This window comes from Marmota marmota, unplaced genomic scaffold, assembly GCF_001458135.2.
Source record: "Marmota marmota marmota unplaced genomic scaffold, marMar, whole genome shotgun sequence".
Taxonomy (NCBI): domain Eukaryota; kingdom Metazoa; phylum Chordata; class Mammalia; order Rodentia; family Sciuridae; genus Marmota; species Marmota marmota.
The window spans coordinates 5531901-5559152 of record NW_025999895.1 but is presented as its reverse complement, the minus strand read 5'-3'; the positions used below and the strand labels follow the sequence as shown (position 1 = coordinate 5559152).

At 56.9% G+C, this 27252-nt stretch overlaps 1 protein-coding gene across 1 annotated transcript in view; it reads left to right on the top strand.

The window, feature by feature from the left end:
• Positions 1-27252, top strand: part of Myo15b (myosin XVB) — a 31488-nt gene that overhangs the window by 1522 nt on the left and 2714 nt on the right. Inside the window, exons 2-56 of the mRNA XM_048796714.1 lie at positions 6-744; positions 1142-1205; positions 1433-1542; positions 1710-1784; positions 2088-2184; positions 2463-2566; positions 2718-2988; positions 3103-3264; positions 3854-3967; positions 4081-4139; positions 4213-4345; positions 5864-5959; positions 6192-6323; positions 8747-8872; positions 10271-10348; positions 10551-10666; positions 10754-10799; positions 10915-11039; positions 12124-12238; positions 12415-12581; positions 14984-15077; positions 15219-15290; positions 15525-15779; positions 16077-16134; positions 16258-16388; positions 17174-17269; positions 17370-17605; positions 17687-17865; positions 18066-18138; positions 18572-18733; positions 18934-19034; positions 19125-19201; positions 19309-19390; positions 19590-19688; positions 19820-19935; positions 20036-20227; positions 20396-20477; positions 20634-20732; positions 20807-21056; positions 21139-21226; positions 21332-21551; positions 21997-22109; positions 22296-22355; positions 22930-23005; positions 23116-23234; positions 23398-23516; positions 23591-23732; positions 23931-24042; positions 24133-24302; positions 24712-24863; positions 25023-25086; positions 25177-25249; positions 25671-25747; positions 26910-26983; positions 27071-27186. Coding sequence (XP_048652671.1) covers positions 6-744; positions 1142-1205; positions 1433-1542; positions 1710-1784; positions 2088-2184; positions 2463-2566; positions 2718-2988; positions 3103-3264; positions 3854-3967; positions 4081-4139; positions 4213-4345; positions 5864-5959; positions 6192-6323; positions 8747-8872; positions 10271-10348; positions 10551-10666; positions 10754-10799; positions 10915-11039; positions 12124-12238; positions 12415-12581; positions 14984-15077; positions 15219-15290; positions 15525-15779; positions 16077-16134; positions 16258-16388; positions 17174-17269; positions 17370-17605; positions 17687-17865; positions 18066-18138; positions 18572-18733; positions 18934-19034; positions 19125-19201; positions 19309-19390; positions 19590-19688; positions 19820-19935; positions 20036-20227; positions 20396-20477; positions 20634-20732; positions 20807-21056; positions 21139-21226; positions 21332-21551; positions 21997-22109; positions 22296-22355; positions 22930-23005; positions 23116-23234; positions 23398-23516; positions 23591-23732; positions 23931-24042; positions 24133-24302; positions 24712-24863; positions 25023-25086; positions 25177-25249; positions 25671-25747; positions 26910-26983; positions 27071-27186 — 7158 coding nt within the window. The remainder of the gene's footprint in view (positions 1-5; positions 745-1141; positions 1206-1432; positions 1543-1709; positions 1785-2087; positions 2185-2462; positions 2567-2717; positions 2989-3102; positions 3265-3853; positions 3968-4080; positions 4140-4212; positions 4346-5863; positions 5960-6191; positions 6324-8746; positions 8873-10270; positions 10349-10550; positions 10667-10753; positions 10800-10914; positions 11040-12123; positions 12239-12414; positions 12582-14983; positions 15078-15218; positions 15291-15524; positions 15780-16076; positions 16135-16257; positions 16389-17173; positions 17270-17369; positions 17606-17686; positions 17866-18065; positions 18139-18571; positions 18734-18933; positions 19035-19124; positions 19202-19308; positions 19391-19589; positions 19689-19819; positions 19936-20035; positions 20228-20395; positions 20478-20633; positions 20733-20806; positions 21057-21138; positions 21227-21331; positions 21552-21996; positions 22110-22295; positions 22356-22929; positions 23006-23115; positions 23235-23397; positions 23517-23590; positions 23733-23930; positions 24043-24132; positions 24303-24711; positions 24864-25022; positions 25087-25176; positions 25250-25670; positions 25748-26909; positions 26984-27070; positions 27187-27252) is intronic.

Here is a 27252-nt window from a genome sequence, read left to right as displayed (position 1 = left end):
TGGGGCGGAGCCTCGGGAGGGCGAGGGGCGGGGCCGCGGGCCAGGACGGAGGCGCCGTCTAGCGTTGCGCCTGGCGGGCTTAGCGGGGTTGAGAGCATCGCCGAGGCCTCCACCTGGCGGTGGCAGGAACCCTCCACAGGGCCGGGATAGCCCGGCCCCGGAGGACCCTTCCGACGATGAGGACCCCACTCCGGATCCCAAGTTCGCAGTCGTGTTCCCCAGGATGCACACGGAGGGGAGGGCTTCGAGCAGCAGGAGCTCAGGGGAAGTGTCCGCGGATGCCCACACCGGGGAGGCTGCCGGGGAGAGTGAGAGGCACGTGGCGAGTGGAGAAGGAGCGGACGGGCCCCGCCCCGCCGTCTTGCTCGCGCAGACTCCCCCCGACTCGACTCCACTCGAGGAGAACGGCTCCAGCAGCGAAGCGGAGCCAGAGACCTTGGAAGCCGAGACCCCGGTGCACTGGGCGCGGGACTCAGGCCCCCACCAGGACCCTGGGTTGGGCACCAACGCGCTGCTGCCCCGACTCACCTTGGAGACCCGCCTGGAGCGCGACAGGAGCTCCTGCTGGTCCCTGAGGGAGCAGTGGGAGCCGGAGGATGAGGCCGAGGCAGCGCTGGAGAGGGACCTGGAGATGAGCCTTGGGCCTGACCTGAAGGCATCCTTCCTGAAGGCATCCTTCCTGGGTACTGAGGGTAGGAGCCTCAGAGACGGCCTGGAAGACACTGAGGACCTGGCCCGGCTGGGGTGAGCAGCACAGTTCCAAATCGGCCGTCCCTGCCTCGCGGTTTCTTATAGGCCACCTACACTCTTCTTTATAAACTGAATAGACTTCTATAGAATCCTTAGAAAGATTTTTTTGCCCCACAAAAGGTTTTCTGACTAGAGGGGGCTGGTGAGGAGTGAAAGTCAGGTGTCCCTTCCTGGGACTTCCTCTTGTAATTGGCACAAAGCTTCCCTTTCAGGGGCCTGTTCCTTGTCTACCCCCCATAGATTGGTCATTTACTGAATAGACCTTCCCTCTGTGGTTAAGGCTCTAAACAGTTGGAAAACTTGCCCCAGGTGTCCCTGAAGCTCCTGGCACAGCTAGGCCAGGACCTCCTTCATCTCCCAGCTCCTCCCTTCCACCCTGCTGTCCCCACAGGTTGGTGTGTGACAGCTCTGTGCTGCTGTGCCTCAAGAAGAGGTTTCACCTGGGCCGCATCTATGTATGGGGGCCTACAAGGAGCGGGTGGTGTGCTGGGTTCCCTTTCCCCTGGGAATAGAGGGCTCCTGGGCATCCCAAGGCTTCTCCTTCCTCTTTGTGCCTGGGCTGGGTGGTGAGCCTCTGTCTGGGGTCTTACAGAGCAGCGTGGGGTCCATCTGGGAATAACCCCCACTTGCATTCCTCCTGCTGCCTCCATGCACCAATAACAACTTCTGCTTCCTTCCCCAGACATTTGGGGGGCCCCTCCTGGTGGCTCTGAATCCCCACCAGCCCCTGCCTCTCTTCTCATCTGAGATCTTAACCAGCTACCACCCTGGGAAGGCCCCCAATACCACCCCGTATGTGCCTTTGGTCTTTCAAATTTGTGTTTACCTCCCTGGTGGCTGGGCCCCAGCATACCCCATTGACTGGCCCTGGGGCCTGTGGGCATGTCCCACCTATACCTAGGAGCAGCCTAGAGGCCCATCTCTGGCAACCTTCCCGTCTTTCTGCCCTCCTTCCCCAGACACGTATTTGCCATCGTGGCAGCAGCCTATAGCCTATTTAAGAGCACTGGGCAGGACCCCTGCATCCTCCTCAGGTGAGTGCTGGCTGGCCTGCCTGAGCCCAAAGGCCTCCCTGAGGACTCGCAGGTGGGGCATGAGGTCTGGTGCACCACAGGGTGACAGCTCTGGATTTCACTGGGGTCTGCTCTAGAGGTCACCACATAGGCCCCTTTCTGTTCGACCTCCACGCCCTGCATCTATCCATGTTTCTGGGGTTCTCCAGTGTGTCACTTCCAAGTGGCACAGCCCCACTGTGCAGGTTCACTGAGGCAGTCCCACAGTCTCCTTCCTGGAGAACCTCCTGGCCTCCACCCATCCCCAGCTCCTCCCTCCTGCAGTGGGCGCAGTGGCTCAGGGAAAACAGAAGCTGCCAAGAAGATTGTGCGGTTCCTGCGCAGCCTGCAGCAGCAGCAGACAAGGGACAGAGGGTGCCAGGTGAGGCTGGGCTGAAGCTGTCTCCCTCCAGGGGGCAACTGGCCACTTGCCAGGGGTCCAAGAGAGACCATCCCTTTCCTTTGGGCCAAAGGACAGTGGTCTTGTGTCTCTGGCTTCTCCTGGAGTTAGCTCCAGGCATTGCCTGTTGTGGGGGCTGGGGAACTTTTCTGAGGGGTCTGACTGCCCCCATGGGCCCAGCACAGCCAGCAGGCACAGGGAACCCTTGAGGCAGTACCACTGTCATCCCAGAGATGCTCAAGCACCCCTCCTCCCCACAGCTGGATGATGTGCTGCCTGTGCTCAGCAGCTTTGGCCATGCCAAGACTCTCCTCAATGCCAACGCCAGCCGCTTTGGCCAGGCCTTATGCTTCTGCCTGCAGCGGTGAGTGATGGGGGTCCATTGGCATCTGTAATGGGTTATCCTTACAGGGAGCCTGGGGCTGATGCCCTTGGTCCCAGCCTCTCGTGGGCCCATCCTAAGCAGGGCCCAAGTGTACCATGGGGGCACCCTGGCCCATCTCCTGTGCCCGCAGTGGTGTCATTGTGGGAGCCTCTGTGTCACATTATCTGCTTGAGACCTCCAGAGTGGTATTCCAGGTAAGGGTGCCCTCCTGTCTACCCCTTCCAAATTCCCAAAGTGAGGGGGCCGTGCCTCCAGGCATCGTTCCACCTACGCCAGTCTTCCCAAAGGCCCAGGCTGAGCGGAGCTTCCATGTTTTTTACGAGCTGCTGGCGGGGTTGGATCTCATGGAGCAGGAGCATCTCTCCCTGCAAGGACCAGAAACCTACTACTACCTCAACCAGGTGAGGGTAAGGCTCTTGTGGTTCAAGGGCCAGGTCTCAGCCCAGGTGTGAGGAGCCTTCGAGGGAGGTAGTGGGAGACCAGACCTGCCCCCTCAGCCCCTTTGTGCTTTACAGGGCCAGGCCTGCAGCCTCCAGGGCAAGGATGATGCCCTGGACTTCAGAGGGCTAGAGAAGGCCCTGCAGGTGCTCGGCTTGGGCCCCGAGGAATTGACTGCAATCTGGGCCGTGCTGGCCACTGTCCTGCACCTGGGAAACATCTGCTTTTCTTCTTCAGAGGTGGGCTTCCCCTGTGGGCAGGGCTAGTGGAGACACTGATTAGCAGTAAATTTTTGCGCAGTCAGAACAATGAAAATGATGTCAAGCCCTCACGTGTAGGAGCCTACAAAGCCCTGGGCTGTCCCCAAAGAGGGAGACACCCATTGTTTAGATGAGAAAACTGAGCCCTGGAGAGTCTACATTTTCCCAGTACCTGTTACACTCAGCTGCTGCCCATCAGTAGAGCACCTGGCATTAGCTGAGCAGTTATTTTGTGCCTAGCCCTGGGCAAGTCACTTGGCACATGTTGTCTAACTCAGTTCTCATAAAAACACCATGACCTACGAGTTACTGTTTCCCCTTGGCAATAAGGCAGTGGAGGCCCAGGGAAGGGACTCACCAGAGCCACCCAGCTAGTCAGGAGGGAAAGTCAGGACTTGACTTGGGGGCCCTCAGACCCAGGGCCTGGCTCACCATGACCCAGATTTCCCCCACATGTTGTCGTCCCTTTGGATGATGGCAGCTGACATGACAAGGAAATTCCTGTCCCTGCCCTGGGGAACAGGTCCATTTCATGAACAGAGTTCTCCCTATCCTTTTCTCTGTCCAGTGGGAGTCCCAGGAGGTAGCTTCTGTGTCCAGCTGGGCTGAGATCCACACAGCAGCCCGGTTACTCCGGGTGCCACCAGAGCGCCTGGAAGGGGCTGTCACCAGGAGGGTCACGGTGAGCCCCAGGGTCCTGGGAAGGTGTGGGGACAACCCAGGCCTCCTCCAGGCTGGGTGGTACCTGAATGGGCCACCGGCCTGACATACCCATGCACTTCCTCTGGCCTCCAGGAAACGTCCTATGGCCAGGTCTCCAGATCCTTGCCCGTGGAAAGTGCCATCGATGCCAGGTGGCCCTGGGGATGGGAGAACCAAGCCAGGCCTGGTGCTCTGCTGCGTGTGGCTTACTCACTGTGCCCACAGGGATGCCCTGGCCAAGGCCCTGTACTCACAGCTCTTCAGCTGGCTTTTGAGGAGGATCAACTGGCAGCTGGCACCACCTGAGGAGGAAGGCAGCGTGGGCACCATCACTGTTGTGGACGCCTATGGCTTTGAGGTCGCCCCCTTGGGAGGGGCCCAGTACAGGGGATGCCCATCTCACACTGATATATTTTTTTTTAATTTTTTTTTTTTTAGTTCTTTATGGACCTTTATTTTATTCATTTATTTATATATGGTGCTGAGAATCGAACCCAGTGCCGCCCACACGCTAGGCAAGTGCTCTGCCACTGAGCCACAGCCCAGCCCTCACACTGATATATTTCCGAGCTGCCTGCCCACCTAACCCTGTGCCCTCACTGGCCTCTTCTGCACCTGATGGGTGGCTGCTCCAGGGACACAGAGGCCTGGCCTCTGGGTGCTTTAGTCTGGTTGAGGGTGACAGGGAACACTCCATTCACCTCCAGCTTCCTGCTTGCCACGCTCCTGGGTTGGCTTCCTACAGGGCTTCTCCTTTCTTCCCCATGGCTGCCCTCTGGGAGAGGCTGAGGCCCACGCCAATCTCCATTGCCAGCACATGCTGCCCTCCTTCTGTGGAGCAGAGGCTCAGGAAGCTCTGGAGCTCCTAGGTTTCAATCCTGTCACTCAATCCTGTGACCTCTTGCAGGTTGATTAACCTGTCTGAGGCCATCTGCAAAGCAGGGGACCATAACAAGACCTCCCTCTTAGAACAGCCCCGGAGAGCTGTGTGCTCCCAGTGCAGTCATTCTGCGCTGCCCTTGCTGTCCTTTCTTGACACAACCTCTGCAGGGTTCTGCCCTGTTCAGCCCTACAGAGGCCCCCCAGAGGCCCCAGGGTAGGCTCACCCACAGCCTCACCCTACACACGGCCGGAGGGGAGGGGAGAGGGAGAATCCCCCAGATCTCCCTGAGTTGTCACGTGCTCCGCACCCCTTTCCAGAAAATTCACTTCTTCAAGGCAGCAAGGAGGGGGGTGGAGGGAGAGGAGGTGTCTGGATGGGCACTGTTCCCTGCTCCTGTCCATCCTGCCCCCCACAATATGTTCTCGGTGACTATCCCCACCTGTGAGGGGGGTGTGCGCTTGCATGTGTGCTGTTTGGGGTGTACAACTGCATGAAGGGGTGCTCTGCTGGGCTTATAGTCAAGCACTGAGCTGCACAGAGGAAGGCACATAGTCCCTTTGGGAGGAAGGCTGGAGGGCTTCCTGGAGGTGGCAGCCTGAAACTCTGCTTATGAGGACGTGGGATTCTGATAGCAAACTAGGTAGTGGGCAAAGGCACTGCCTGGACCCAAGGATGGCTATGAGCAGAGCCCCGAAGGCTCACAGTGGGCTGGAGCAGAGGCAAGGGTGTGGGCAGCTGGAGGGAGGCTGGGCTTGTGGCTGGGTCAGGGCTGAGGTGGGCTGTGTGTTGTGCCAGGGCCTTTGGACCCCATCCTATTGGCAGCAGCATCAATCCTGGGGCACTGTTTCTCCCTGATCCCTGGAGAGGATGGGACAGCTCCTAGGGGAGGGAACAAAGGGCACAGGCCTGTGTGCAGCCCCCACCTGCGCTGGCCCCACCTGCCATGTGTGCTCACCTCGCTGTCCCTGCTGTCCCCACTATCCCGTGCCCCAGGCGCTGCGGGTGAACAGCCTGGAGCAGCTGTGCAACAACCTCGCCAGCGAGCACCTGCAGCTCTTCTCCAGCCGAGTGCTGCTGGCCCAGGAGGAGGTAGGAGAGCTGAGCACAGACAGCACGGTGCCAGGGCACTGCCCAGTGCAGAGGCCACCTTGGTAAAGGAAAAGTGATGCATGAGAGCTTGCCCGAGTCCCCCTTTCATGGGATGGCTGGGTTCTTCTGAACTGAGTTCACTCATCTATAAAATGGGAAGGTGAGCCCTGCTTCAGCTCAGGGGGTCCCTGGGGACGTAGATCGTAAATGGCCAAAAGCTGTTTGTTCCCAGGAGGAGTGTCGGCGGGAGCTGCTGCCCTGGGTGCCCCTCCTTCAGCCTTTGAGGGAGTCCTGCCTGGACCTCCTAGTAGACCATCCCCACAGCCTCCTGAGGATCCTGGATGCCCAGACCTGGCTGTCCCAGGTGAGGGCTGGGGCCCCAGTGTCAGGGACAAGGAGTAGGGGCCCTGGTTGGCCAGGCTGGAACCTCGTAGAGGTTATGGGATCCAGAGACCCTTAAGAATTTGAAAATGGGGGGCTGGGGTTGTGGCTCAGTGGTAGAGCGCTCACCTAGCACATGCGAAGCCCTTGGTTCGATCCTCAGCACCACATAAAAATAAATAAATAAAGGTATTGAGTCCAGCTACAACTGAAAAATAAATATTAAAAAAAGAGTTTGATAATGAATTTCTGTGCCAGGAAGTATGCTAAGGATAAAAGGTGAGCAAAGAGACACCGTAGAGCCCAGAAATGCTGATTTAAAAGGAAAAGGCTGGGTGCAGTGGTGTACACCTGTAGTCCCAGCCCAGCAGGCTGAGGCAGGAGGGTTAAGGCCAGCCTGGGCAACTTAGAAAGATCATGTCTTTTTTTTTTTTTTTTTTTTTTTTNCTGAGCTAGTTCCATTTGCCTTTTTTTTTTTTTTTTTTTTTTTTTTTTTTGTAGTTGTAAATGGACAGAATGCCTTTGTTTATTTTTATGTGGTGCTGGGAATCGAACCCAGTGCTTCACACATGCTAGGCAAGCGCTCTGCCACTGAGCTACAGCCCCAACCAAGATCATGTCTTTAAAAAGGAGGATGGGGTTGAGGATGTAGCTGAGTGGCAGAGCGCTTGCCTAGCTCATGCAAAGCCCTGGGGTTCCATCCCCAGCACAGCGCGGGAAGGGGTATAGAAAACCCTAAGCCAAAAATGCAGAAGCTGATATAAAACCCACATGCATGATCTGTGGGTGGATTTGTGAGGCTCTAAGAACATATGTGGGTCCCAGGCCTTTTTTGGGAACTGAGGCCAGAAGGTAGAACAGGAATATCTATAAAAGTTATATATATCATGACCCTGAATATAAGCCATGCCCATTGTCCCAATTAGAGGTCAGAAATGAAAAATAATGGTAGAATAATCCAACACATAATTATGATCATTCATATCACATATCATAGATGATAGTCACCATGATGTCAATGTAATACTTAAGTGTTAATATATAATAGATACTGATATGTAACATATTACCTTAATATGTAACTTTTTTTTTTTTGATATGAGGAATTGAATCCAAGGGTGCTTAACCACTGAGCCACATTCCTAGCCTTTTTTTTATATTGTTTATTTTGAGACAGGTTCTAAGTTGCTCAGGGCCTTGCCAAGTTGCTGAGGCTGGCTTTGAACCTATAATCCTCCTGCCTCAGCCTCCTGAGCCACTGGGATTACAGGAGTGCACCACTGCCCCCACCTGTAACTTTCATTTATCGTTTGTTTTCCGGTTCTGGGGATTGAACCGGGTCTCACACATGCTATGCAAGTGTTGTATTGCTGAGCTATATCCCCAGGCCAACATTCATTTATGAAACTCAAACATATTTGAAATCCCTTACTAGATAAGACAGTATATTAATTTGTAAAGGATTGCTTTTCCCCCTGCTCACGTTACCTTTTTTTTTTTTTTTTTTGAGTAGTGAGTACTGGGAATTGAACCCAGGGCTTCACACATGCTAGGCAAGCGCCCTGCTATTGAGCTAAACCTCCAGCCTTGTTTCCACTTTATTTTGAGACAGAGTCTCAGTGAGTTGCTGAGGCCAGCCTCAGACTTGTGATCCTCCTGCTCAGCCTCCTGAGTAGCTGGGATTACAGGAGTGCATCACCTTGCCTGGCGCACGATGTCTTATTAAAACTTGTCACTGGTGTCTTTGAGGCCGCAAGGCTACTTTTGGAGCACCTAGCATGGCTTTCCAAGGCTTGAGACCCCCTCTAGTTCTATGCTATTTGAAACGCAGCACTGGGTGGGTCTGAGCCATGGCTCTCCTGTGGGCAGCAGGAGTCAGACTCCCCTGATTGATTGCCATGTGCTCATTAGCTCCGTCAAGTAAGCTCTGCCTGGTTACATGTGGAAAATAATGTTTGAAATACTCATTTAGAAGCTGTAATTGTGGGATCCTACATCCGCAGTAATTGCTGCATCTGTCTTAAAGTCCCCTGGCCCTTGTTTCCTTTAATTGACCCTTCAGGCATCCTCCTTGAGCTGCCAAATCTAGTACTGACACAAATTTGAGGTCAGCTTTGACAACTTAGACCCCGTCTCAAAATAAGATTAAAAGGGCCGGGGTATAGCTCAGTGGTGGCGCACCCCTGGGTTCAGTCCCCAGCACTGGAGAAGGGAAAAGAAAAAGAAAAGGGAGAGACACCTTTCGAGCGACTCAATAGTCACTCTTCCTGTCTGAGGAGAGTTTGGGGGGACAAGACCTCCCTTATATTCAGGGCATATGGTCCTGGGGTCACTGGGAGGGAGTGCAGTCTCTGCAGGGGACAGTGTGTGCAAAGCCTGAGGAGGTGCCACTCATCCCCTTATCAGGCCACAGACCACACCTTCCTCCAGAAGTGCCACTATCACCATGGTGATCACCCAAGCTACGCCAAGCCTCAGCTGCCCCTGCCCATCTTCACAGTGCGGCACTACGCTGGGACAGTCACCTACCAGGTATCTGGCCTAGGGACAGACTCCAGGGTGGATCAATGAGGTGACATGACCTTGATGTCCCCTCCTAAACTGAGTCACTTGACAGGTGAGAGGATATGGGTGAGAGGCACTTCTCATGCTTAGCCCTGTGTCCCCACCTGGGCCATCGGCTCCACTCAGTTCTGAGCATGATTTTTGGATTCTGTGTGAACATCTTGGGGCGACAGGGTCAAAGCCTTGGGACCTTCCAGATGTAGAGGCAAAGCACAGGCCTGGGCCGCGGCCGAGAACCCAGGCACTTTGCCTACCGGGCCTCCTTTTCCTCATCGGTAAAGTGGGCATGAAAGTCAGTCCTACAGCATTGGCATGAGTATTAAATGCAGTAGCACTGAGGGGCCTGCTAGGTGCTCAGTGAATGGACTTCCCTGTCCTGCTCCGAGTTTCACATCTACCGAGGACTTCCCAAGAGGAGAGTCCCTGACGGGAGGATTCCTGGATGCAGGAGGGTACAGTGTGATAGACTTGAGGTGGGAAGCGTCAAGGAGGATCCCTGGCGGCGAGGGCATGCTCTGGTTGTAGAAGAAAACAAAAACTACCTGGGAGTTAATAAAGACAACTGTGAAGACTGGGAACGTAGCTCAGGGGTAGAGCACTTGCCTGGCTCGTGCAAGGCCCTAGGTTCCAAAACACAACTCTGAATATCAAAAAAGAAGACTTAAAAATGGAAGACAAGCCGGGCACGGTGGCACACACCTGTAATCCTGGTGGCTTGGGAGGCTGAGGCAGGAGGATCACAAATTAAAAGCCAGCCTCAGCAAAAGCGAGGTGCTGAGCAACTCAGTGAGACCTGTCTCTAAATAAAATACAAAATAGGGCTTGGGTGAGGCTCAATGGTCAAGTGCCTCTGAGTTCCATCCCTGGTACCCGCCCCCCGCAAAAAAAAGATGTGTNACAACAACAACAACAACAACAACAACAAAAAAAAAAAAAAAAAGGAAGATAAACCACAATGTGGTCCGTTCTTGCCTAGTCAATCTAGAAAAGTCATTGCCTTTCCAGCCAAAACTCTGATGGAATTCTTACAGGAGGGGAAATGGATTGTTGATAAAAATTATTCCGAAGCTTTATCTGGAGAAGAAATGCAGGAAAGTAACCAATAAAATACTGAAAAGTCAAGAAGGGGTGATTTGCTCTCCCAGGTAGGAAAACGCCCTGCCCCGAAAGGGGAACGGCATTCATGAGGAGTGGCATCCACGGAACGGAACAGCCAGTCCAGTGGCCGCCTCAGGGCTGTGAGAGGCCTGCACAGCTGACCAGGGGCCTTCTGATGCTGGAGAGAGGCTGCCCTCCTCCTGCGGGAGTCTGGCCACCACGCACAGCCTTCTCGCTTCCCGGCCCGCTTACTCATGTCTCCTGTAGGTCCACAAGTTCTTGAACAGAAACCGGGACCACCTGGACGCTGCCGTGGTGGGAATGCTTGCTCAGAGCCAGCTCCAGGTGCCCTGCAGCCTCAGCCCTGCCCCTCCGTACTCTGTCCCCATTGTCCTCCTCCCTGTATGCCCTTGCCAAAGGGGCTGGCCCTCAAGCCCCAGCGCCCTGCATGACAGGCTCAGTGTGCCGGAGCTGGCCTGCCTGGGTCCCCAGGGCTGTGGGGCAGGTGGGCGGGCCTCGGGGGCCTCAGCCCTGTCTTGCCCCACAGCTGGTACGCAGCCTGTTCCAGGAAGCAGAGCCCTGGGCTGGAGGAGGGCCAGGCCAATCCACGCTGACCTCTCGCTTCCAGAAGTCCCTAGGAGACCTCCTAGCCCGGCTGGGCAGGTGAGGGTTATGGTGCTCCCCCACAAGGCCCCCGGAAGTTGAATGGGGGCTGGTCTGTGCCCAGTGACCTCCCCTTCCATTTAGCAGGAGCCACATCTATTTCATCCAGTGCCTTGACCCCAACCCTGGAAAGGTGAGCTCCCGGGGTCCCAGGGCCTTCCCCACACTGCCCGGCCCTGCCCCTTTCCCTTGCTCCCCTGGACGCAGAGCCCTCAGCCCCTCCTCTCACTGGTGCTCTCTGGCCCCAGATCCCAGGCCTCTTTGATGTGGGACATGTGGCAGAGCAGCTGCACCAGGCGGGCATCCTGGAGGCCATAGGCACCCGCAGTGCCCACTTCCCTGTGCGCATGCCCTTCCAGGCATTCCTGGCCAGGTAGGGCCTCAGGGCGGGGCCTCCCGGGGGCCCAGCACCTGGGGGGCAGGGCTGACAGGGAGGCTCCCAGGCCGACCTGGGAGACCTGGGCTCCTTCCTGGAGGGAGGGACCCACTTTCCCTGGGACCCTGGGCCTGGCGTCCAACCTTCCTTCTCCCTTCCCATCACCCTTCTCACCCTGCTGCACTCACGGGCCCTTCTCCATCCCACACGCCTCTCTGGTGCTAATGCCCAGGGACCAGGGATGAGGTTGGCAAAGCCTGTCCTGGGGGCTCACAGTGTAGCCAAGGGACACAGTCGGTGTTCAGGAAGTGCTGGCTGAATTAGTGACATGGGAAGGGAGGACAGGGAGAGCAGAGCCCTTCAGATGCACACAGACTTGGGTCAGCCCTAGGAACACTGGGCGGCTCTGGGGAGTTCAGAAACTGCTAGAAAAGCTGGTGACTTGTGTTTTTTGCCTATTTGGCCTTTGCCACTGACTGGATGGCCTTGCAGGCGCCCCCTGAAGGGCTACCAGGTGTGTGCACCTGTATTTGAGCCAGACACTGAGAAGGCCAGTCAGGGAAGGTTCCTCCCTGCCCTTTAGACACTTACCAGATGCAGCATTGCCACCTCCTCCAGGAAGCCCTGAGGCTGGGTGGGGGGTTTTGGGGTACAGCTGTCCTCTCAGCACAGTCCAGATCTGTCTGAAGGTCTGTGGTGAGCATCCCCTGCTGCTCTGGGGCTTCCCCCAACCTCCCTTCCAAAACCACGCCTTGACACCCGCCTTGACACCCGCTGCGTAAGGCTGTGCCGGCCACCAGGACTCACCAAGCTGCAGGATCACATTCCTGTTGCTTCCACAGCCCAGGACTGGTCTTATGGCCCTATCTGTGCACCGCATTCCAACCACCTGTCTCCTCCCCAGAGCCGAGGAGAGCCCTGTTCACAGCCAGGTCTCAGCACCCAGCCATGCGCCTAGTATGGCAGGATTTCCACATTGTGAATGACCCAGGAACTAAATGAATATGGAGGGGCTTGGGTGCAAACCAGTGTCAAAGGAGCTAAGAAGCTGTCCTGACCTGGCTCTGCCTCCTTGGGGCAGGTTCCAGGCCCTGGGGAAGGAAGGACAGGAGGACTCCGATCGGGACAGGTGTGGTGCCATCCTCTGTCAGGTGCTGGGGGCTGAGTCACCATTCTGCCACCTCGGGGCCACTAAGGTGGGTGTGTGTATGCAAGGATGCAGTGGGGCGGGCAGTGGCAGGTGGAGAGGGGCTGGGTGGCAGGCACCCCAGAGCACAGTGTGGCTGGGAGGGAGGAGGCTGAGGAAAGAGGAGGAGAGCAGGTGGGCACTGGTCCCCTGCCTGTTCCACTGCAGCCACGACCTTACCCACAGGTCCTGCTGCAGGAGAGGGGCTGGCAGCAGCTGGAGAGGCTGTGGGCGCAGAGGCGCACCCAGGCTCCTCTGTTCACCCTGCACCGGGGCCTCCGTGCCCGCGTCTCCCGCCAGCGCCTCCGCCTCCTGCCCCGGATACAGGCTCGTGTGCGCGGGGTCCAGGCCAGGTGGGCCACTGGAGCCAGGGCTGATTAGGGAGGAGGCCTTAGGGAAGAGGCCACGGGCTCCTCCTCAAGGTGGTGGGGCAGTGTTGGGGAGGTAGGGTCCCAAGGTAATTCTGCCTGCCCCAGAGACATCCCATCTGCTCTGGACTCCTCCTGACAGCATTCCTGCCACGCCAGGCAGCCTCTGCTTGAGTACCCCAGGCACAAGAGGCTACCTGAGAGGCCACCTGAACTATGGGTCCAACTCCTTGACCCGCTCTTTTCTAGTCTGTCCTCCACCCTGCAGCAGGAAGGGTCATTTAAATCAGGCGCTGGAGGTGTGGGCCAGTGGTAGAGCTCTTGCCTGGCGTGCGAGGCAGCCACGCACGGGCTTCTCAGGCCCATGGTGCTGCCCTCCTCCCCGCTGACTCCCATTCCCCCATCAGCTCCTGTTGACCCTCCACAGCCATCGTCACCCATTCATGCCACACATTGGGACACAGGGGTGATGGCAGCAGGATGGTGCCTCCCGGGGTGGTTAACTCAGCCCCTAGTCACCCCAAGGGATGACTAGGACTGAGAATAAAGTGGAGACTGCTCTGTGTGGACAACACCAGGGGACCCTCCGAGAGGGGCAACGGTCATCCCTGCTCATTTCCAAAACTTTTCCATTGAACGAACACAAACTGTTACCACTGCACAGACTCCCTCTTCCTCCCGCCCTTGACCTGTGCTAGCTTCCAACCTACTTTCTGCCTCTATTCGGGATGTTTCATGTAAGTTGACTTATAGGATCCTTTTATATCTGGCTTATTTTATTAGCATAAGGCTTTTTGTGTCCATCTGTGTTGAAGCATGGATCAAAACTTCACTTCTTTTTATGGCTGAATAATGTTCCATTGTATGGATTGGCCACACGTTATTTATCAGGTTATCCATTGATAGATATTTGGGTTGTTTCTATTATTTCTGAATAATGCTGCTATAAATACAGGTAAACAAGTGTGTGTTCTAGGCTCTGTTTTGTTTTGTTGTACTAGGGATTGCTTAACCACTGGGCCACATCCCTAGCCTGTTTTTTATTTTTTTTATTTTGAGACAGGCTCTTGCTGAGTTGCTTAGGGCCTCACTCAGTTCCCGAGGCTGGCCTTGGACTTGCGATCCTCCTGCCTCAGCCTCCCAAGTTGTTGGGATTACGGGCGGGTACCACCATGCCTGGCTCTAGGCTCTGTTTTTAAATCTCTGGGGTTTGTACCTAAGAGTGGAATTGCTGGACCGCGTGGTCATTTCTGTGTCGAACTTTTCGGGGAGCTGCTGGACTGTTTCCCATAGTGGCTGCGTCATGTTTGTTCCTACCAGCAATGTACAAGGTTCCAGTTTCTCTATATCGTTGGCAATACCTGTCATTTTTTTGTGTTTTTACATCATGCCCATCCTAGTGAATGTGACTGCTAACTCATGGTTTTGATTTTTATTTTTCTAGTGACCGATGACATTGAGCATTTGTTTGTGTGCTTTTTAGCCATTATTTGTCTTCTTTGGAGAGAGATCTATTTAAGTCCCCTGCTTAGCTTTTAAATGGGCTGTTCCTGATGTTGAGCTGTAGGAGTTCGTTTTATTTTCTGGATATTAAGCCGTTATCAAATATGTGATTTGCAAATAGTTTCTTATTCTGTGGTTTGTCTTTTCACCCTGTTCATAGTGCCCTTTCAGCCACAAAAAGTTGCAGGGTCTTTTTTATTGTTGTTGTTGTTGTTTGTTTGTTTGTTTTTTAGTTGTAATTGGACACAACACCTTTATTTTGTTTATTTATTTGTATGTGGTGCTGAGGATGGAACCCAGGGCCTTGTACGTGCTAGGTGAGCGCTTCACCACTGAGCTTTTGTTTCTTTGTTTTGTTTTTGTTTTTGCAGTGCAGGGGATCAAACTCAGGGCCTCACACAGCTAGGCGAGTGCTTTACCACTGAGCCACGCCCTTGGCCCTATTTTTATGTTTATACTGTTCAGGATTCCTCCTTTGACAAGTCTTCCTATGACTGGGAAATTCTGAAAGCTATTTTATTTTCATATTCCCTTTTCTGGGATCTCTTATTTAAATTTATGAGGTCACTTTTTAACTTTGTAAGTTCTATAGTAAAACAAAGAGGTAGAATAATTTATCCACAGTCACATTGACTAATTAGCAGGGAATGATTTAGATCCAGGTAATCCAGCTCAGGAGTCAGGTCTTGATCCCCTTTTGCCAAACAGCCGCTCCATTTACCTGTTCCTTTTTCACAATGTCCTGTTCTTTTCTTGTTGCTTCTGTTAAGCGTTCAGGGGCTTCATGGTCCAGAGTCAGATTTACATAATGTCTAGGCTTGGAGGGATTGAGTACCAGGCAGTAGGTATAAATTTGGAGCCTCATCACACTCCCTGGCCTCCAGGAAGCGGTACCTCCGGCGTCGAGTGGCTCTGGGACAGCTGAACACCATCCTCCTTGTGGTCCAGCCCCTGTGCCAGAGACGGCAGAGGCTGCAGGTGAGGGGTATGGGGGACAGATACTGGGCTAGGGAAGCTCAGGGTGTCTAAATCTCAACAGTGTCTGCCCTCAGCCCAGCCTCACAAGAACTGAGGTCTCGGAGACCACGTTGAACTCTTCCCTGTTTCTTCTCTGGCCAGGGCAATCTGGGACCTGGGAGTCTATTGTCTTCTTTCTTGCCTGGAGTCTCTTCCATTCCCTCTGTCCCTCCCGTGGGCCCCTTGTTCTCCCCCTCTTGCCTGATGACTCCAATTTGAGGCCCATAAAGCCGCTCAAAGGTCAGTGCCCACATAGTGCCTCCCTCCCTGGCGCCTCCCTGGCTGAACTTTGTCCTCTGGGACCATTTCTTCCCGTCCTCCTGTCCTCTTCCCTGAGTCCTGGCAGACGGGCAGTGACGTGCACAGTGAGGAGGCAGGTGAGAGCTCTGAAGGGCTGGGGTCAGATAGGAACAAACCGGCCACTTGGCAGACAAGTGGCCCCTCTGGGTCTGTGCCGATCCTTTTTTGGAATCAGGGCCTCCAGCAGGCAGGAGGGGACTCTGGCCTGTGGAACTGGGGAAGTGCCTTTGGGAGGCTCACGGTGGTGTTTATGTGGGGCTGGGTAGGGAGTCAGCTCTTCCTGCATCTCCCCCACAGCTTGGCCAGCCGCGTGGCCAGGGTGGTCGGCACAGTGGTGGGGCCTCGGAGAAAGCGCCAAGCATGGTAGGTGGCCTGGGACTGGGAAGGGACTCCTTGGGGGAGGGGGTCTGAGCCTGCTGAGCCTGACATAGCTTTGGGGAGGGTAGAGAGGGGAGCTGCCAGGGTCACTATCCTTATGTGTCACCTGAACAGAGGAGCAGCCACCCTCAGTCTCCCTCCGAGGCTCTTGGGGCTCTATTTGAGTGCGTGGGACCAGAGTCCTTGGTCTTTGGAGGGGATGTCTATTGTTCTGGGGGAAGGGGGATACCAGGTGCCTCTGTGCCCTCGCTTGGTTCCTGGTATCTTGTTCCTCCCCACCAGGAGCTGGGGCGTTTGGAGATCCCAGCTGAGCTGGCCTCCATGCTGAAGAGAGCAGAAGGTGGGTCTCCTTGGTGCCCCAGTCCCTTGACTGTGCAGTGACTCTGCCTCTCCCTGAGCTCCCTGCCAGCTTCCTGGAGATAGGTGCTGGGTACCTTCAGTTTCCTCCTGTGCTCCTTTCCAGGTCACCAGGATGCCCTGGCTGGAAGCATCACCGAGTCCATGCCTCCTGAGGTTCCTGCCCGGCCCAGACTGAGCCTCCCCCGGGACATTGACCAATTCCCCTTCTCCAGTTTCATCGCTAGCAGCTTCCAGGTGGGCCCCCAGGCCTGAGCACTTCCTGCTGGCCCTGCGGTTCCCAGTCTCAGCACATGCCAGGGATGAGCTGGGCCTCCCCACCTTCTGTACCCTTTGTAGTCACCCGGGCTGTGGGTGCAGCTGGACAGATCTGAAAACACCCATTAAACCGAGATGTGTCACCATAGAGTTATTTCCATCTGTGAGGCCACACCTGGGTGCCTACCTGTGGTATGGTTCCGCCATTGAAGTCGTGTCCTTAAGAATGTTCAAAGCAAGGGAAACTGTCTGGGAGGCAGCGTTCAAATCAAAAGCAGGATTCCACGCTGCACATGTAGTAGGATCCCAATTTTGCTTAAAAAAAAAAAAAAAAACACCCAAAAGTGGGGATGCTAGGGTATGTGTATCTAGGCACAGAAAGGAAGACGAGAGAGGCTAAAAGGCTTACTCTGGTTCTCTCTGGCAGTAGGATGTTAATGGTGGTTTTCATTTTCTTTTTTTTATCCTTTTCTGTGCTTTCTCTACATATGGATCTCAATCTAATCAAAGATTTGTTAAGATGCATTTCTGGGCTGGGGATACAGCTCAGTTGGTAGAGTGCTTGCCTCACATGCACAAGGCCCTGGGTTCAATCCCCAGCACCACACACACACTCACACACACATAAAAATAAAAAAAGAAAGATGCATTTCTAAGATGTCTTTGTGCACCAGTCCCCCTCCTTCTCCTGTGCGGGTCCCCAGGACTGTCCTCCCGCTGATCAGCACAGAGGACAAATGCCATGTCACCCTTCTTCCCTGCAGGAGCCATCCCTGCCCAGTCCAGGGCAGCTGCTGGCCAAGCCCCTGACCCAGCTGGATGGTGAGAACCCCCAACTTGCTCTGGACATCAACAAGGTGGTGAGTGACACATTGGGGAGGGGACAGTGTGGACCCTCCAGGGACAGGGCAGCACATGAGAGTCCTGTCCCTCCTGCTCTGGCCTGGCATTGTGTGGCAGATGCTGCGGTTCCTGGGAGACGGGTCCCTGCAGTCCTGGCAGGAGCAGACCATGGGTACCTACCTGGTGAGGCAGGGGCAGCGCCGGCCAGGGCTGCGGAACGAGCTCTTCAGCCAGCTCGTGTCCCAGCTCTGGCAGAACCCTGACGAGCAACCGAGCCAGCGCGGCTGGGCCCTCATGGCTGTCCTGCTCAGCGCCTTCCCCCCAATGCCCGCCCTGCAGAAGCCACTGCTCAAGTAATGGGATCGGCAGCAGGGGACCTGGGGGTCAGGGTCCACACGCCTCTCCTCTACTGCAACCCGGTACTGTCCCTGCAGATTCGTTTCGGACCAGGCCCCCCAGGGCATGGCGGCAGTATGCCAACACAAGCTGCTGGGAGCCCTGGAGCAGACACCGCTGGCCCCTGGGGCTGCACGGGCCCACGCGCCCACCCAGCTTGAGTGGAAGGCAGGATGGCGGAGGGGCCGCATGGCGCTGGATGTCTTCACCTTCAATGGTGATGGCCCCCTCCTGCCAGGCCTCCCCGCCCTCTACCCTCTCGGCTCCCTTCCTGCTCTGGTCTTCCTGCTGCCCCCCGCCCCATGTCACTCTGATCTCCCCCCTCCTCTGCTTTTGGATTCCTCCCTGGACAGTAGCCCCTGGCTGCCAGGGTGGACCCTGCTGTCCCTCACCCTTGTCCCACCTCCTCCCCTGCAGAGGAGTGCTATTCGGCCGAGGTGGAGTCCTGGACCACAGGGGAGCAATTTGCCGGGTGGATCCTACAGAGCAGGTATGAGGATCAGGCTGGGGGCCATTGGGACCAGAGCTAACGCTTGTCCCCATCCTTGTTCTCCCTCCCTCGTGCCACACACCTCCTAGGGCTCAGGGACTGAGGCTACTCCCCAGGGTCAGGGAGGGGGCTGGGTTAAGGTAAGTGAGTGGGTCAGACCGTGGATTCCAGATGGGGAGCAGAGTGGAGGGGATGCGCCAGAGCCCGGGTCCAAATCCTCACTCAGTAGTTCTGTGGATGAGGGCAGCAGAGCCGCGGGGTAACGAGGAGGGCTGCCGGCGTTGCCCAGCGAGACCGGAGCCCTGCAGCCCACTGACGATGCCGATGCCGAGGGCCGGAAGGGCCTGGGCTGCCTCTCCTTGCTCCCTGCCCCTGCAGGATGGTCATCTGACTCACTGACCAACTCCCTACTGCATGTTGCTCTTCCACCCAGAGGCCTGGATGTGCCCCCTCGAGGCTGGTCTGTGTCACTACACTCTGGGGATGCTTGGCAGGACTTGGCTGGCTGTGACTTTGTGCTGGACCTGATTGGCCAGATGGAGGACCCTGGGGACCCAGCAGGTCCCCGCAGCTACCCCATCACCCCCACTGGCTTGTAGGTCTACCCATGCCCTCCATCCCTGGTCTGCCCTCCCCTGGCTAGTGACCCCTGTAGTCACCCTGTCACACCCTGAGGCAGCATAGGTACTGCTACAGACCCAGCACTGCCCCCAGCCTTCCCCACCCCATCCCCACAGTTTGGGTGCTACTCTCTGCCTCAGCAGCCCCGTTAGCTAGACCTACTGGTTTCTGCAGAGCCGAGAACATTCCCCCTGCCCCTGGTGTCCAGGCCCCCTCGCTGCCTCCAGGCCCACCTCCAGGTCCAGCCCCAGCACTGCCCAGCAGAGGCCACACAGGTAAGGCTCGCTGAGTTGGCAGAGTGCTGGGAATGGGAGTCCAGCAGCCCTAACTCTGGCCGGATGCTCCAAACTGTCCCTGCCCCACAGGGGAGGCCCGGACATCGGGGAGCCTGGATGGCTTCCTGGACCACATCTTTGAGCCTGTCCTTGCCCCAGGCCTCAGTGTGAGTGTTCCCTACATCCTGGCCGTGCCTCAACTTGCTGGGGCCTCTGCTGCTCCTTCCATTTTTCCCAGGCACTAGTTCTGACACTGTGACTATTGTCCCTTCAGGATCTGGAACAAGGCTGGGCTCTGAACAGCCGCATGAAGGGAGGGGGTGCCATCGGGCCCATGCAGCAGGGCTACCCCATGGGTGAGTGTGGGGTTGAATTCCATCCAGGGCCACCTGGCCCAGTAGCACAGTCAGGGGTGGCCTGGACCCCGAGGCAGCTGGGACAGGGATTCCAGCCAGCACCCGGGGGGCTGATGCCCTTGCTCTTCTCTTGGCCTGGGGCTGGAGGGAGATTGTGTGTGAGCTCAGGCAGAGACTGACCTGGAGCCTGGTTCTTTAGTGTACACAGGGATGATGCAAATGCCTGGATACCAGCCAGCTATGATGCCTCCACCAATGCCCATGATGCCAGCGGTGGGCACAGTCCCCACCATGCCAGGTAAGGCCAGGCAGGGGGCATCAGGGTCCCTTGTAGCAGCTAGCTTTGAGATTGAAGCATGAAAGGGCCTTCTAGGAGTCCCGAGGGCACAAGTGGCACTCACCTGCTCTGGCCACCTGCTGCCCCTGTAGCCATGATAGTGCCATCGCAGCCACAGCCGCAGCCACAGCCCCTGCTTCCCAGCCTGGACACGAGGCAGCTGGCAATCCAGCAGCAGAACTTCATCAACCAGCAGGCGCTGATCCTGGTGAGAGTGGCAGGGCCCATGGGGCTGCCTGGGGGAGGATGGGTGTGTGGGGTGGGGGCCACACAGGGTTCTTACCTGGCCTCTCACCCCTCCCCTGAAGGCCCAACAGATGACCACCCAGGCCATGAGCCTGTCCCTGGAGCAGCAGAACCAGCAGCGCCAACGCCAAGCCCAGGCCTCTGGGGCTGCCTCCCAGGCCCCGCCCTCAGCTGTCACTCCCAAGCCCAAGAAGCCCCCTGTTCCCCTAGAGAAGCCAGAGCATGACCTAGAAGCAGGAGGGGCCTGCTTGAGGGTGAGGAATGAAGGCCAGGTGGATACAAGGCCTGGGGAGGGTCCAAAGATGCCGGGCTGAGACACATGGGCTGGGTGCGTGTGAAGGTTTGGGAAAGGGAGCAGAGGGGGAGGTCGTGGACAAGACGTGTGCTTGCTGGGGCTGCAGTTTGCATCTCCCTTGGGCCAGGAGGAGACCTCAGAGGAGGCTGAAGACAGGCCCCAGCGCCCTAAGAGCTTCCAGCAGAAACGGGACTATTTCCAGAAGATGGGTGAGGGTGCTTAGGGTGGCAGTCCATGTGGAACTCTAACTGGCCAGGGGAGGAGAGGGTGCCCCCAGATCTCCGTCAGTATGGCCTGCCGGGGGGCCCCGGTAAGAGCTGCTGGGCAAGCATAGATGACAAGAAGGCCGTGTGGGGCATTTACAGGACAGCAGCAGATCAAGGTGAAAATGGTGAAGCCTCCAGCCAAGGTCCAGATCCCCCAGGGGGAGGAGACGGAGGAAAAAGAAGAGGAAACAGGAACAGGTGAGGCAGACAGACGGGGCCTGGGGCTCCTGCTTTTCTGTGCAGAGTTTAATGTTCTTTCTTCTTCTGGTCAGTGCTGTCCCCTTCTTCCCCTCCTCCTCCTGTCTCAGTGAAGAAGCCACTGAAACAAGGTGTAGCCAAAGCCGCAAAAGAGGCTGAGGCTGAGCCAGCTGAGGCAGCACAGCCAGCCCAGGGTGAAGGGCCCATGGTGCGCAGCTTGGGCCCCACCCCGCAGCGGCCAGAACCCAGCAAGGAAATTCGCAACATCATCCGCATGTACCAGAGCCGCCCCAGCCCTGTGCCCGTGCCCGTGCAGCCAACCAGGTCAGCCCAGGGAGTGATGGCTGGCCTGCTTCTCTCAGGAAATTTCCCCAGAGACTTAGTGATCTTTTGCTTCTCCTACAAGGCCCCTCAAAACTTTCCTGAAGAAAAATGACCCTAAAGACGAGGCTCTGGCCAAGCTGGGGATCAATGGTGCCCACTCGCCCCCCTCAGTGAGTTTCCTGTCTATTTTCTTCAGGGCATGGTCTGATCTACTCGTGGGGTGAATTTAGCCTTGCCAACTGACCCAGCTCTTGTGCCTTCTCTGTCCCCCCCAGACTCTGTCCCCCAGCCTGGGGAAGGGCCCACCACCAGCTGTGGCTCCCCGACCCAAGGCCCAGCCACGGCTTGGGCCCTCCAACTCCATCAAGGAAAAGCAGGGGCCCCTTCGGGATCTGTTTGGCCTAAACCCTCCCACTGCCCAGGAACCCCTACTGCCACCAGCACCCCCACTGCCTTCATCCGAGGAGCCCAGGACCCCTTTGGCAGAGCCTCGCGGTAAGGAATCCCATCCCCCTGTGCAGTGGGGCCTCACTGGGTCAACAGCCTCTGGGGACCCCATGGCTGAAGTCATCTCTACACAGCTGAGGTCAGCTGCTTGGGCTTTTGGACTTTGGAGCCATGGAGCCCCAGCTTCCGCATTCCCTCCCCGGGCAGGGCTCAGGAACCCTGGGCCTGTCACTGAGGGACTGTCAAACACAGAGTGTTGTCCAGGATGCAGACCTGGCAGCTCTATGGGGAATTCAGTGTTCATGACTGATGTGTGCAGGGACACCAGGGACATCTAGGGCCAGAAATGGAGGCAGGAGATAGTGCTGAGTTCAGGAGTAATCCAGCTGGGGGTTGAGGGAGGCAGGCAAGGACAAGGGTCCTCCCTCCCTGAACCCCTGGCCTTCTGGCCCTGGCAGCCCCTCACCTGAAGCTCCTTATCCTCCCTTGACAGTCTTGTCAGAGCCCATGGGGGACCGGGGCATCTCCACCCAGTTCCTTGTGCCCTCTGGCAGTGTGTGCTTCTCCTATGCCAGCGCCCCCTGGAAGTTGTTCCTACGCAAGGAGGTGGGCATCAAAGTGGGCATCAGAGGTGGGCCTTGGCCTGGCCTCTTTGGGCTGGGGATCCCGACCTGGCACTCCTCATGACCCACCTTTTCAGGGCTGGTTTCCCAGTCTGTGCCTGAAAGAGCAGAGGTGGGCTGGGTAGGACACAGGCCCACCCAATCTCTACTCTTTCCCCTTCTCCTCCAGGTGTTCTACCCTCGGGAGAACTTCAGCCATCCCTACTGCCTCCGGCTTCTCTGTGAGCAGGTGAGGGCTGGGCTCGCCTGCCAGCCTGCCACGTCTGCAGCCAGACAGCATCCTGTGGCCCTTAGCCCAGCTCCTAGCTCGGGTTAACACCCGTGTGAGGGGCATAATAGCAATGGCACTTTTCGTGTGCCCAGCCCTGACTCTTAGAGTCCTTTACAGAGTGAAGAACATGATTAACCTAGTTTTAGCAATGAGGTCCTGGTACACAGTAGGTGCTTCATAAATGGTGGTTGTTGTGTTGACACCTATGAATGCTCCTAGGGCTGTGCTTTTGCTCCCAAAAAGTAGCCTCCTTTCTCCCTCTGGCCACATTCTGTTCCTTTAGGGCAGCTCGCCTCAGCTGACCCAACAGTGGCAACCAGTGGGGGAGGGACAGAGAGACGAAGGGTAGGAGAGCAGGTGACTGCTGGCAAGGGGCAGGGAGCTGCCTGGGCTGGGGAGCTCTCTGTCCCTCCTGACTCCTCCTGGTCCTCCACTGGGCCCTCCAGTCTTTCCTCCCTGTATGTCCATGGCTGCTCTGGGGTGGGCTCTGGCCTCAGGACCTGTGGTGGTGACCACTTGGCTCTATTCCTAGATCCTGAGGGACACCTTTGCTGAGTCCTGCATTCGGATCTCCCAGGACGAGCGGCACAAGATGAAAGACCTGCTGGGTATGGGTGCAGGGACACTGGAATCCGGGAGCTGGAGTGCCAGGGGCTGGGCTGGCCCCAAGGGAGGATGTGGTCACGGGAACCCTTTGAGATCAGGGACCTGCCTGCAGGAGACTTGGAGGTGGGCCTGGACTCCCTCGCCACTGTCGAAGACAGCGTCAAGAAGCGCATTGTGGTGGCCGCACGGGACAACTGGGCCAGTTACTTTTCCCGCATCTTCCCTGTCTCGGTCAGTGGGGCTCTGGGAAGGGCCAGGGTTGCACCCTGAGTCTGGGCCCTCCACAGGCGGGATGAGTGCTGGGGGAGGTGTGCCAGTGGCCCAGTGCAGGTCCAGGGAATGAGCAGTGCCAGACTCCAGGAGCCTGTCCCTGACCTACCCACCTTCCTGGCAGGGCGAGAGTGGCAGCGACGTGCAGCTACTAGGTGTTTCTCACCGAGGGCTGAAACTGCTCAAGGTGACCCAAGGCCCCAGCTTTCACCTGGACCAGCTGAAGACACTCTGCTCATACAGGTGGGCTGGCCTGGAGCCTAGGCTGAGGGTGGGGTGGCAAGATGACCCCCAGCTCATGCTCCATCTGTGTGTAGCTTTGCTGAGGTGCTGGGTGTGGAGTGCCAGGGCAGCTCCACCCTAGAACTGTCGCTGAAGAGCGAGCAGCTTGTGCTGCACACAGCCCGGGCCAGGGCCATCAAGGCCTTAGTGGATCAGTTCCTGAGTGAACTCAGGAAGGTAAGTGCAGGCCGGGTGCTGGGTCAGAGGGCAGCCTGCATCTTGTATCTCAGCCTCTCTGGCTTCCCTGGACTGGGACTGGGGGTTTAGGCTGGATCCCTGGAACTTCAGGGTGCTGGGTGGAGGGAGAGGTCAACTGGGGAGAAGGCGGGGTGGGCAGGCTTGCTGCTTCTGGCTCGCTCACCCACCTGCCCACAGGACTCCGGCTATGTCATCGCCCTGCGAAGTTACATCACTGATGATCACAGCCTCCTAAGCTTCCACCGTGGGGACCTCATCAAACTATTGCCAGTGGCGGACCTAGAGCCAGGTATTCCCCAAGGAGGGCATCCTACTGGCGAAGCCTGCTTAAGCTGGCGCGGCCAGCTGGGTGAACCACTGTCTTGGGCATGCCTTCTAGGCTGGCAGTTTGGCTCTGCCGGGGGCCGATCTGGACTCTTTCCTGCTGACATGGTGCAGCCGGCTGCCGCTCCCTACCTTCCCTCCCCTGAGCAGAGGAACGGCTGGCGGCGCAAAAGTCAGCCTCAGCTGGGAGAGCCAGGTCCCACTCAGTGGGACAGGGCCTCGGAGGTGAGAAAGACAGGAGAGGCAGAGGCAAGAGCTCTCTAGAGTCAAGGAAGGAGAGTGTGATTGCCCCAGCGGCTGCCTGCCTCCTGTGCCCTCCAGTGGCCTGGTGGTCAGTGCTTGGTGCATTGCTGTCCCCCCTCTGCCTTCTCTTGCCTTCTTTCCTTGTTTCCGAACCAGCAAGTCTGTAAACCTCCCGTAGCAGGGGCTGGACCTAACCCTCTGGCGCCCACATGGTGCTTATTTCAACACAGCTATCAAGGATTCTCAATAAACAGTCTTGACTTTCTTGGCTTCTGGTGTTACTCCTCTCGGGTCTGGCAAGACTGGGACTGGGGCTGGGGCTGGGGCTGGGTAGGGCCTTGGGGACAGGTTAGTGGGCACTCAGGTGGCACCAGGTTTCCTGTGCTCCCAGCGCCCTGCTCGCCCCTGGAGACAGGCACACAGTGATGATTCAGAGGCCACCAGCCTGCCCTCCTCCATGGCCCATGCCTCTCTGTCCAATGACTCCCGCAACTACACCATGCAAGAATTTGCCCTGCACTACTTCCGGAAGCCTTCCACTTTGTGAGTGCCCTGGGCCAACCCCTGTGCCTGTCCCCAGCCTTCCCAACCCAAACCCCCAGCCCACAGCCACCTGGCTGGTGCGTGCCCACCCTCTCCATAGCCTAGAACAAGGGCAGGTGAGCCAAGCAAGCAGGGCTGTCCTTTCTTGTGTCTGCATAGGCTGGACCAGAGAGGTGGCAGTGCCCAGGGGAAAGTCATAACCAGCCTGGTGCAGTACACCAAGGTAAGGGGCCAGGTGGGGAGGAATCCGGCCAGTGTCTCTGTCTTTTGACCAACATTGGTCCAAGACCCACAGCTGAGCCTCTTCTGCCAGTCTCCCATCCAGGAATCTCTCATCAGACTTAGTGATGAGGACATGAGCAAGCAGGCTGTGGCGGGCTTCCAGGGTGAGTGGTGTGGGCATCCTGGGTCCCCATGTCGACAGTGCCTTGGGCCTACACACCTGGTCCCCCTTCCTCCCTAAGCTCTACCTGGCTCCTCCCCAGTTTGCCAAGTCAGACATGCTTGCTGGTGGTTCCTGTGCCCCAGGGTCCTCCCCCACTTGTGTTCTCACCCACAGGTTGTGGGTTTTTTGGAGTTCGGGGCTGGAAGGCAGTGGATGGGTCCAGCTGACAGCTTGTGCTGTGTGTGGCCTTGGGCACCCATGTGATTTCCTTGAGCCCATTTCCTCCCTGGTAAAGCTGCCCTGCCCGGCACATGGGCATTTGGAGAGTGAGGCATCAGATGGCAGGTGAAGGCCCATGCAGAGACGGCATGAGCCAGGCCAGGCCCCAACCCAGCTCACCTCGCTCCTCATCCTGCCTGCAGCTCTGATGCAATTTATGGGGGACAAGTCTAAGCCATGGGGCAAGGAGGAGATGGACCTGCTCTATGACCTGCTGAAGGTATGGAAGAGCTGTGTGTGCTAGAGGCTGGGCAGACACCTTGAGCCCTGAGGGCCTCTTTCTGTTCTGCCTGCGCCTCAACAGGATCCCCTCCCCTTGGTTACTGTTCCTTTTAATCAGTCAAATGTATCTGCTGGGAGCATGGCTGTGAACCCAACAGGCAAGACTGGGACTGGGGCTGGGGCTGGGGCTGGGTAGGGGCAGTGCTGCTGTAGGGAGAAGACTCTGTGACAGAGATCTGGAGGAGTGAGCCATGTGTACACAGAGACAGGACATCGAGGCAGAAGGAAGAGCAGGGCGCAACAGTTGTGACAAGGCTGTGCACCTCAGCACCGACAGAGCAGCATAGCTGGACTCTGATGAGAAGAGGGAGGGGGTGGGGACAGGCAGGGTACATGGGTCCAGGTCACAGCAGGGACTTTGATGGTGTACTGACAGGAATCACTGAAGGGTTTTGAAGAGAGACTTGGCTTACATTTCCCATCCTGCTACTGCTTGAGATTGTGGGGTTTAAGGGCAAAAAGAAGTTACTGCAGTGATCCCAGATGAGAGGGTGCTAGGTCAGGATCAGAGGCAGCAGCAGAGGGACAAGGGGAAGATTCAGAGCCCACACCCCTTGCCCCAGCTTGCAGTGGGTGCAAGGGGATAGAGCAGGGACTGTCTCTGGTGAAGAGCAGGTCTGGGTTTCTGGAGGGTCCGTTTTGGACATGTGAGGTCTGAAACTCAGACTTCAGATTAAAGGGGTCTGGGATTCAAGGGGGCATATAGTCTAGATAGAGGCAGGCACCTGAGACCATCAGGGAGGGTGCAGAGAGAGGCTCAGGGCATCACAGTGGTGGAGGCCAGGGAGACAGGTGGATCCAGCAAAGATGACCAACAGACCAGAGAAGCAGGTAAAGAAAGCAATTTAAAGAAGGTGACCAGGGTTAGGATATGGTACCTCAGGAGGCTCTGGGTTCCATCCCCAGCAACACACACACACACACACACACACACACACAGTTGTTCATATGCTTCCAGCTGCTGAGACAGAGAGGTGACCACTGGGAGGTCACCTTGATTGGGCCCCTGCCTGGGACCATAGCAGAATCTCTTCCTGACTTTAGACCCCATGCATCCCTCACCCTGTGGGCCTGCCTACTTGCCATTCTTGTCTCCACAGCTGTGCAGCAAGGAGGACCTCAGGGATGAGATGTACTGCCAGGTCATCAAGCAGGTCACAGGACACCCCCAGCCGTGAGTGGGCACAGGGGTGGGGACCTCAGGGGGGGCAGTATGGCACTGTAGTCCAGCCACCTGCAGCCCAGGCTTTCTGTCCCACAGGGAGCACTGTGCTCGGGGCTGGAGCTTCCTCAGTCTCCTCTCGGGCTTCTTCCCCCCATCCACCACGCTCATGCCCTATGTGACAAAGTTCCTGCAGGACTCAGGCCCCAGCCAAGGTGCTGGTGGGAATGGAAGGGGAAGGGGCTTTGGAGGCTGGGAACCCACTGGCTGGGGAGGGGTTT